This window comes from Apus apus, chromosome 1, assembly GCF_020740795.1.
Source record: "Apus apus isolate bApuApu2 chromosome 1, bApuApu2.pri.cur, whole genome shotgun sequence".
Taxonomy (NCBI): domain Eukaryota; kingdom Metazoa; phylum Chordata; class Aves; order Apodiformes; family Apodidae; genus Apus; species Apus apus.
Genome location: NC_067282.1, coordinates 148,355,412 through 148,366,500, shown reverse-complemented (window position 1 = coordinate 148,366,500; position 11,089 = coordinate 148,355,412). Strand labels below are relative to the sequence as shown.

Below are 11,089 nucleotides of genomic sequence, written 5' to 3'. Positions count from 1 at the left end.
TGCCAGTGCTGCAGAATGGGCAGCAGGGAGTAGCAATGTTTCAAATGGAAACACCAAAGATACACCAGAGCTTATAAACCAAAGCCCAAACAACATGTTCTTTTAATTCATCTAGCCTAAATGAGTCAGCTTCTTTAGGCTGAGAAAGGTCATTAAGATGCAGGCTTCATTTCTGAGTTTGTGTCAGCAGATACATCATTATCCAGAGGCACTAGGTTTGAGTTAACTCCACAGGAGTTTACTCTGTTCCCAAACTCTGTGTTATCCCACCTGTCTAGCTTTCAATACCCAGCTTAAAGCTAAATTGGGTGTTTCTGTACCATAGCGTGGTAGTGCCAGCATTAGGTAAGGGAACTGTTGATGGTTAACCCTAACTGGTCTCGGGGCACTGCACTGCCCTGAAAGTACACGGACAACTGGACTCTCCTGGAGAAGGTTTGAGAGCTTTCTTTTATTCCAGTCCTTCCGGTTAAGAGTCAAGGTACATCCAGTGCTTCCAACGCCAGGCCTTTCACTTAAACCAGAGGATTTTATGTTGGTTTAATTGAAAAATACCAAGCAGTATGGAGCCACAACAATCATCCTATTCCATGAGTTCTACCTGCTGTACGCCAGCACGGTTAATCCTCTCTCCAAAGCCCACTGAAGCCTGAAGGTCTGACTCCCGCGCGGTACAAAGCAGACTGCCACAACGCACGCTTCCCTGCTGCTCCTGCAGCAACGTCCTTCAGTCCCGGCAGACAGAACTCACCTCCGTGGACCAAGAGCCGTCCAGCTCCCGTCTAAGGTCCAACGTGTTTCCCTCTGCAGCGCACACCCACACGAGCCACAGCCTCCCTTCGGACAGCAGCGATGAGAAGGAGGACCCCGATCCCCTGGGAGCGCGGGTCGCACCGCTGCTGCCCGCACACCCGCACACCTGCACACCTGCACACCCGCACACCCGCAGGGCCCCGGGCCCCGACCCGCGCCCTCAGCACCTCCCCTCGCCCCGCTGCGTGAGGTGACACAGGCAGCCCCCGCGCTGGCCTCACACCCCGTCAGCCGGGAATAAACCAAGCGTCCGTCACAGGGCGCACCTGGGAAGATCTCACCAACACACGCACTCGCTCACACCAGCCCTGAAGTTACACTGAAAGTTGTTTTGCGCTGCGTTAAAGCCCGCACCCAGAAGGTCCACCCGAAGGGTGGGGTTAGAAGGGGGAGACCCCGGGTGTTTAACAGGGAAACCGAAGAGCTTTCCTGCGACCACCCGACCGCCCCGCTGCCTGGCGGGCCTACCTGCCGGGGAACGCCGCAGCGGGCCGCCGTCGGGCGCCTGCCGCACCGCCGCGCTCCTCCGCAGCGCGATGCCCATGGCGCGGCTCCCCGCACGGCACCGCACCCGCACGGCACCGCACCCGCACGCCGCGGCTCCCCGCACGGCACCGCACCCGCACGGCACCGCACCCGCGCAGCAGCCCCTGCCCGCTGCCGCCCCCTCACGACCGCGCTCTCCTTCGCACCCCCGGCCCCTGCTTCCCCGTTCCGGCTCCGTCGCGATGACGACGGGCGGGGACGCGATCCCAGCCCCGCAGCCGGCGCGGCCCCTGGCGGCGAGCGGGCAGCCGGGCGGGGCGGGCTGAGGGGGCGACCGGCCGCAGCCACGAGTGGGCAGCGGGCGTGTCTCGCCCGGGAGCTCTCCCTTCGTTCCTCTCATTCTGCTCCCCCTCAGTCCTGCCTCGGTGAGGCCACATCTGGAATGTTGTGTCCAGTTCTGGCCCCTCAGTTCAGGAAGGACAGGGAACTGCTTGAGAGAGTCCAGTGCAGAGCCACAAAGATGATTAAGGGAGTGGAACATCTCCCTTATGAGGAAAGGCTGAGGGAGCTGGGTCTCTTTAGTTTGGAGGAGACTGAGGGGCGACCTCATCAATGTTTACAAATATGTAAGGGGTGAGTGTCAGGAGGATGGAGCCAGGCTTTTTTCAGTGACGTCCAGTGATAGGACAAGGGGCAATGGGTGCAAACTGGAGCACAGGAGGTTCCATGTAAGTATCAGAAAAAACTTCTTTCCTGTGAGAGTCACAGAGCACTGGAACAGGCTGCCCAGAGAGGTTGTGGAGTCTCCTTCGCTGGAGACATTCAAAACCCGCCTGGACATGTTCCTGTGTAATGTGCTCTGGGTGACCCTGCTCTGGCAGGGGGGTTGGACTGGATGGTCTTTCGAGGTCCCTTCCAACCCCTAAGACTCTGTGATTCTGTGATTCCTTCTTTATTTTATCTTTATTTTCAGGCGGACCTGCCTGCTGCGACCTAAGGGGTGCAGGCGTTAGGAGAGCGTTCCAGAGGTGTTTTAGGGATTTTATTTTTTTTCTCACACTTAATGGTTCATTCTAAGAAATCGGTATCTATAAAGAAGACGGCAACTGAAGGATGGTGATGAGGCTTATCGCACTGCTCCATTCTGGGCTTTGGGCAGTATTTGTCATCGTCATCTTGCAGTGCTGCCCAAGTCATGGGCCCGTTGCAGTGGCTTTCACACGAGTATGTGGCAAGAGGAGTGCCTGGCAGGGAGTACTTCTGGCACCAACCCAGCAGACAGAGAGGGTTATGATGAAAGCCGTGACCCTATGCACCACCAACACACCCGCACACCAGTGCCTACTGTTACTGTCATCTCCACCTAGAACTTACTTCACTCCTCACGTGGGAGCAAGTGACTTGCTACACCAGACACAGCCATTTATCTGATCCCTATTCTCGCTTATGGCAAGTGCCAACATTTGTTTGAAAAGTTTAAAGAAGATGCTAAACCAACCATTAATGTTTTTGGTGGATGGATCATCTTCCCGGTTGCACAAGTTGACTACCAGGCTGTACGTGGACTAGCACACGCTATCTTACTAATGCTTTCCGTACAGCAACCTCCCTGCACTGCCACAAGTGTATTAATGAGTGACAGTGAAGGACCAAAATAAAGGGAAGAAAGAGAATGGGTTAACAACTTTGAGTTTTGAGGTTGCCTCAGCTTTGTTTCCCATACAAGATGTCAAGGCTTCCTGTTTCTGGTGCTGTATTACTCTTCCACTCTGCAGTGATATCTCCAGTGTCAGCTGGAGTTTCTAACAGAAAAAATACAACTAAACTTAAGACTTTTAAGTGGAGAAAAGTCCCTGAACTCACTGTGGGAATGATAACTGAGATTTCAGAAATTATGTCTTCAATATAGATATCTAAAGTAGCAAAAATTATTATGATAATGAGGATAATAATTGTTATGGGCATTCAGGGATTACTATAGTTTTAGAAATAAAGTTATTAAAATAATTTGCTGAACAAGCTTAGGGAAGGAACTCTATTCCACCAAACCCCATCTCAATATTTTTATTAAATGGAGACCACCAGCTGGCAATTCAGTCAATTTGAGAAAAATCAAGTTTAAAAAAAAAACACCTGGAGGGCTCTTACTGTCCTTGAAATCATTCATAATGTTTCATTTTGCTTATTGTTTTGCAATGATGGTCTAATCACAATTCCTTTCATTAAGAAAAGGAAAAGATCTTATGTGGCTGTGGTGAAGATTCACTGAAGCAATGAAAAAGGTGAAGCTCTAAATTCAAGATGTTTCCTAAGTTTGAAAACCGGTGCATTCAAAAACCAGAATTATCCAAAATTACTTAGAAGTTTTAAGTAAGCACAGTAACTAAGGGGTCTGTCACTGCAGAACCCAATCTTGATGCTGCACCCAAACACTAGCATTCATTTTCACCTTTATTACTCCACTCCTCCAAATCTGTTGCTTCTTCCCATAGCTGTACTGGCCCACATCACCTCTTACATTATTTACTACAGCTCCTCACAAACACTAACTTCAGGCCATTCCTCATACAGCATGATAACTTAGGTTCTTTAAGTCTTATTTTAACCAGACCATTCCTGATCCTGGCCTCTTAAAAGAAAACTCCTTTCCATTTTTCAACAGGCTACATGTTTTCTCCTGAATCACAGGTTGATCAACTCCAAGGTCCTGTAAAAGTCTTTACTTTTGGCTTATCTACTCTTATTATCTTTCCAGATCATCCTCTCCAGTTTTATCTACTTCTTTGTTTGTGTGCTTCTCTGCATAGGTCTTTAGTTTGCCCTTACAGTGCTCCCCATGTTAAATATTTTTTTTCTGCACAGATCCAAAAAGCATCTGCTTTCTTTTTATTTAAATTTTGCCTAGAAATCACACTTTTTATAAGGCTTAAGAAAAGCCAAGTAGACCCATTTATCTTATGATTTATTCTTAGTTGACTGAACTGCACACATACATGAGCTCCAGTATTGGACCATTGAAATGTAAGCAGAATATGATGACAAGAATAATGGAAAGCACAAGGAAGAGGATGGAAGAAAAACATTCCAGTTACTAATAATGTGATCCCCTGATGCCTTGTCTGTATGTTACATACTTTTTTGTCAGTCTTTACCTTTTTCTCCCTGTTTCAACTCTTTGGGAGAGACACTATCTCCCTTTGTGTGTAGAAAAAGCTTGACATTTCAATTTCTACTGCTGTCCTCCTCATAAATAATCTTCATGCTGTCCTTTTCCAGTAGCAAGGACACACACAGCAGAGCAGTCTTCAGGATCATAAAGCTGACACCCTGGATCCTGTAATATCTTCTTGATAAGACACCAACCTCAGTCCCTGTTGGCTTAGAGGTAAGTCTGCATACTGAAGTCACTGGGAGACTGAAAGCCTATTTCAGTCCAATACCAAAGCACTGATTTAAATTTGCTGTGGGTTTGTCTGTCTGTTAGTTCCATCTACATGAAAATTTAGTGCAGATGTACAGAAGCATTAAGAAGCAGGACCACAAAGACTGTCTCATTAGAAATATCTGTAGAACGAAGTCTTGAAAATCTGTGACATTGCATCCTGTCTTCAATATTGGACTATTAAAAGGTATAGATTGCATAAACTACCAGTGTTGGGATTTAGAGATGAGCTGTGATAAATGCAATTGATATCTTAAAAGTCTATTAAATACTTGAATTATTAATTAAAACTGTAATTGCATTAAGATAAGATATTAATTGATAATGTTCTTCGTAAAGATTAAATATAAGGTAGTTTACTCTGTCTTGATATCTCAATATGCTATGGCAAATATATTTGGTGCATGATTGCTGCTGAAGAGCCCTGTAACAGAGCTGCAATAATCTAAATGGTATGTCACGGTGACCAGTCCCTCAGCTGTTTCTGAGACAACTGATTCCCAGCTCCCTCTGGCCATTACAAGAGAGATCATTAAAATAATATTAAAACGTCTGTTCCCACAAAGACTTCTATATATTCCTTCTATATATAAACTGAGCGGAAGGCTGCCTCAATAAATGAAGAGCCCACAGTGCCACCTCCTTGTAAAGTACAGAATTCTTGGTGCTGAATACAAAATCACCTAAATATTAACATTATTAAAGCTGACACAGTCCTCAGAATATTAATGTCAGTGAAATACCACCAGTCATTTTTGCAAGCTAAGATTCATCTTATTACATCAGCCACCTAAACATTTGGCCTCTTGTATATGCTCTTGATCTAAGCTTCTTCCGTAGCCAACAAAAGACAGGCATGTCCAGATGATAACTTATCCTTCCAAAGACAGGCACTTCTAATGAGTGAGCCTGTCCCTAGCCCTTAGTTTGGACAAATTCAGGGGGGAAGAATTCCAGCTTTCATGGCTGACAGAATAAATCTGTGTCTCTGCCTACACTGCAAACGTTACAGTGTCAGTCAGAATCCTAGTGCCAGTTAAAGGGCGCAGTTAAGATGTACTCAGTGCAACAGATCCTAAGAAAGATTTTAGTTTAGTGATGCCACTGACACAGTGGTAATGTGAAGCAGGCCTTCAAATCAGTGCACTTTGGAATCCCATATAATCGCCTCTAGAGGAAAAAAACTACAAATACTCACATGTGCCACAACCTCTGGAAACCTCTGATACTTCCAGGAAAGTCCTCAATTCCTCAAGTCATGCCAAGCAAAACTAAGTGATCAAATCTATTATCATTGTGCAGTCCAACCATAGGGACAAAATGTGAGAACATAGGCTTTACAGAATGAAATTCTCATAATACAGTGCAAAACCTAGTTCTGTAGTCCTCCAGAGCCCCTACTCTGTAACTCCAGTAGGACAGCACTGACAGCCTCAGGGCTTTCATAACTATATCTCTGCAATGAGAACTGAACTGGACAGTAGTCCACACTTCCTCACTTCCCATCTACATCTGACCTGCCTTCTGTGCTCCCTCTGCAGTACTCAAAACAGAGCTGTAATGGAACCCACCTTTCCCACCCATGGGAGATGTAAGGTTTCACTGCATAGCCATTAAGCAGCTGCTTGTCCTCTTGCATGGTAGAATTAAATCTCTCACCATACTTCTGGTACTGAGACATTTCAGTCCCCCATGCAGCTGATAATAGGAGAAAACCCAAAACACATAACCACAAAATGCAGCTGAATGCAGACAGTAACAAATAAACTCAGGTGAATGACATTTTCAAATGTGTCAGAAATTTAGCTACAAAAAATTAGACTAAAATTTTACTAGAGCTACTTAGGTTTTTCATTTCATACTTTGTATTACTTGTCATAAGGTTTGAAAAAGCTAAATGGTTTCATCCTTTTCTATTTAAAATGAGCATTGATTTTTTTTTCCCCTGTGTTTTGAAAAGAGCCAAAACCGATGCAAATGTTTTTATCCAGGAGGCTGTAATGGCACAATTGCAAACCAAGGCTCCTGTCAGATTTAATCTCAAAACTGTGTCATTGCTTTGTTGAAAACAATGCAGGGAAGATATAGTTTCACCTCCAACTGTTGCTGTATTACTCACAGCCAAGTTAGAGGCTTTTGCCAAGATCTTTTCTAATCCTTCAGATGGTTCTGTCTGGACCATCATCTTGCACCTGTACTTTGAAGTTCTTTGTTGCTCTTGTGGAATGTTTGTACTTGATGTTTTAGACATGTTTTAACATATAAATTACCTGATTACAAGACAGTTCTGCTCCAGGTACATTTCAAAGGGATTGCTGCTAGCTACATTTAACCCCACCTGGCCGAGATTAACCAGCACATCTAAACTTCAAGCAGTATCTTTGGATCTACTTGCTTGACTACCTGTTTCACTAGTGAAAACAGTAAAGTTGATTTTTATCTAAAGGAACAAGACTTAGGCATTCACACACTGCCTGTCTGTCTTAACTCCCCCACTAACTTTTGAAACATTGGCCAATTTTAATGAAATTTTCTTAGTGGAATATGTCTCATCATGTGACATTCTGTACATCTTGTCAAAGACAGGCAGTTGAGCAGTGGCAAGGATAAGGCTCAAAAATCAGTTCAGCTCTTATTAGAGATTAGACACAGGAGCTCAGTCTCAAGAAGTCTTCAAGAAATGGCTCCACTTGTCATTTGTTTCCTGTGGTACTCTTAACCTCTCCTTGTAGATGAAAAGCTGGACATGAGCCAGCAATGTGCACTTGCAACCAAGGCGGCCAACCATGTCCTGGGCTGCATCAAAGGAAACGTGGCCAGCAGGTCAAGGGAGGTGATTCTGGCCCTCTAGTCCGCTCTGGTGAGACTCCACCTGCAGTACTGTGTGCAGTTCTGAAGTCTTCAGCAAAGGAAAGACATGGACCTCTTGGAGCAAGTCCAGAGAAGTGCCATAAAAATTATTGAAGGGCTGGAGCACCTCTCCTATGACCACAGGCTGAGAAAGTCAGGCTTGTTCAGCCTGGAGACGGCTTTGGGGAGACCTTTTTGCTGCATTTCAATACTTAAAAGGGGACTATAAGAAATGAGGGGACAAACTTTTTAGCAGGAATTATACTGATAGGACAAGGGGCAAACATTTTAAAGAGATTCAGGCTAGGTATTAGGAAGAAATTTTTCACAATGAGGGTGGTGAAACACCAGAACAGGTTTCCCAGAGAAGTGGTAGAAGCCCCATCCCTGGAAACTTTCAAGTTCAGGTTGGATGGGGCTCTGAGCAACCTGGCCTACTGGAAGGTGTCCCTGCTCAATGCATGGGGGCTGGACTAGATTACTTTTAAAGGTCCCTTCTAACCTAAACTGTTCTATGATTCTCTTGCTCTCGTAGTATATAAGTCATTCATAGTGGCAGGAAAGTATATTGCTACTGTTTGAGCAGATGGGGAATTGAGGCACAGGATTATTAAAATTCAGACTTTCAAAGGTATGTATGCACTTCTCAATTGAAATCTGATGGCCTGGATTTAGAGTAATTTGTCTAAGGTCACACAAGAAACAGAGTAGACCTGCAAATTGAATCCAAGCTTGCACCTTGCTCTTTGGACCATATTTCCCAAATAAGCTGTAATTTTAGAACCACACTCTGCCCCACACCCTCTTTGGGTGGACACCAGTCTGCTATAAGGAAACACAGCCTACAGTCCTCATGGTGTGGATGGCATAGCTGGCTACTATTATAGCTTTGCCTCTCAGGTATGCTGCCACAGTACAGACCCTATGCATTACTCCCTTTCAGAGCTGTGTGACCACAGCAGGAAGGCCACCTGAGCACCTAGTTCCTTCCAAGTGTAGCAGAAACAGTTGTTAAAGGGGTAGTATTATCTAAAAGCAAAGTACACCTGGGTAGCTGAAGAATTTTTAAACACAACTGAGAGCTACTGATCCTTGGAAAAATAAAGAAACATCCTGAACTTCAATTAATTGCATCTGATCTCATCCTACCGTGACTTGGTTAATTACCTGTAAATAATTTCTTCTGGATTTCCATATTTCCAGCATTGCCTGGCTCTGTAGCAACTTCTAAGTATCTTTTAATAGAATTGTCTAATAAAAATAAGAATGCTGTAATCTGTAAAAAAACCAAACCAAACCACAACAACGAAAAAAAACCACAACATAATGAGCATTAGAAAGATCACTGTTAAGAATGAAAATAAATTCCTGAAGCCCCATGGAGCTCATACTTTACAACAGATATTATTTCCAGTCTGTTACACTCAGAATTTCACAGTAATGAGAACTCTGGAAAATGTTAGATGAACCTCCCACTACATCCAGTACTATTCCACCAAAAATTGTAGTTTTTAATTTCAGACACATACTTTTCCAAATGACAGAGTCCAGACCACACATAAGGTGCATTTTGAAGCAGGTTGATATATCTGTTCTGGTTTAAAGAAGCATACTTGCTCACTTTTGACAGCTCTCTTAGCTAACACATACTAAGCAGAAGAGAAGATACCTGAAGATTTTTATTTCCTTACAGAAAATTTCAGACACAAAATTACAACCTCACCAAATAGATCACAACCTCATGGAACTCTCTTACATCTTACTGCAGTGAACTCCACCTGCTAGTGAACATTCTTTCCCTCTTTTTGTATGGAAACAATTTGAGCTGATCTAAAAGGAGAGACAGACTGGGTACGGATTATGAGGAACACACTTGTCCTGGTTAGAGCCAGGATAGAAACAATTTTATTTCTAGTAATTTTACTTTACAGTTAAGTCTCTTCCAAGTAGCTGCACTTGCTGAAATTAACAGCATGTTTTTTCAGTCAGTGTCTGCTTCTGGGACTGACAATGCTCGATGTTGATAGTTACTGCTAGAGAACAGCATGCAGAACCAAGGCCACTGCTTGGTTCTGAAAAACATCTTATCCTGCAGAAACAAAAGGGAGTAAAGGGGACACACCTGCAACCCTCCTTTGGGGAGGAGTGGACCAGACATGTGACCAAAATTGACCAAACGAAATATTCCATTCCATACATGTCACACTTGGTATAAATTTGAGGGATCACAAGGGTCAAGCTCTCTTTGTCCATGGCTGGCATCCTGAAAGGATCCTGTCCATTCATCTGCCTTTGATCCCAATCCATGCATTCCTGAACCCCTGTATTCCTGCATCCAGCTCCCCATCTGCTGTTGACTCCAGAACCCCATTTCTGGGGCTTTTCCATGGCCTGCCCTGCAGCCTTAGTGGTGATGTGTTATTGGAGAGGGAACCTGATGTAGCTTTTGTATATATTTTGTATATATATATTTTGTATATATTTGTATGCATTTCGTATTTCCTTTTCATCACTATTGTTTCATTAAAGCTACGTAGTTTAGCTTCCAACCCGTAAGTCATTCTCCCTTATTCTCTCTCCTTTCCCTATGGGGGAAGGGAGAGGGGTTAATAGAGAGCATCTGTCATTTGTTTAATTGCCAGCCTAGCATTAAACCGTGACAACACTGCAGGCTGGAGAAATTATATACGAACCTGGAGAATATAATGATGGGGAATTTAAGACTGTAACTGATAAGCAGCTAGATAGCAAAGCAACAAGCATTATACTAGATGACTTATCAGGGTTCACACAAGCGACCCCTCATATTGTACAGAGGGAACATGCAGATCCGACATGTTGAAATACACCTTTTAAGGATATATGGTATGAACAGAACACATGGTGCTGCAAATAGATGGAGCTTGAGAGTGCACTTAGCATAGGGACAAAATTAAAGACTGCATGATAAATGTCTGACAACAATTGTTACTAATGGAGGACCACAAGATAAAATTTATGTATAGGGAAATGCTGGCTTGGATTCCCTGGCTTCAGCTGGCGGACAAGTTGAACAACTAAGTGCAGTTCTGTCATTAGTAACTGTGAACTTGTTACCACTATGCTATCCTAAAGAAAAGCACTGAGTACAAGAAGTAGATAATCCATTTTTCCATCCATACAACACTGGTAAATGCCAGCAAAAATGCAACAGAAGAAACAAATATTTTTGTTTCAAGTCTGAAAAATATGCAGTAGAAAGATTTGAGGGCCATGCCTCCAAAAGTTTTTTACTAGTTTCTCAAAAAAAAAGCATTGTCTGCTCTGGGCCCTGAAGAACCTGCACACTGGGTCAGTGTTCATCTTTCTTCTTTACTTGTGAAATTCTGTGATGACATGAGAGAATCCATCCAAACATCTTAAAACTGCACAGCGAAGATGAACAGTGCATTATCATGGTATTACATTTAGTGAACAGAAGCAATAAAATAGATAAAGGGGAAAATGCAATCCCGAAGG

The 11,089-nt window shown here is 43.9% G+C and overlaps 1 protein-coding gene across 6 annotated transcripts in view; it reads right to left on the bottom strand.

Moving 5' to 3' along the window:
• The window catches only part of TXNRD1 (thioredoxin reductase 1), a 52,923-nt gene that overhangs the window by 40,646 nt on the left and 1,188 nt on the right, over nt 1-11,089 (bottom strand). The window contains exon 1 of one of the 6 annotated variants that reach the window (XM_051614316.1): nt 1,506-1,521. The exons of 2 other annotated variants lie outside the window; for them this stretch is intronic. Coding sequence is in view for 3 of the 4 variants with exons in the window: in XM_051614258.1 (XP_051470218.1) it covers nt 1,282-1,357 (76 nt within the window). In the remaining variant the exon portion in view is untranslated. Of the gene's footprint in view, nt 1-1,281; nt 1,431-1,505; nt 1,522-11,089 lie in introns of those variants that run through there. 3 more of the 6 variants (XM_051614258.1, XM_051614268.1, XM_051614249.1) reach the window with 3 other exon arrangements.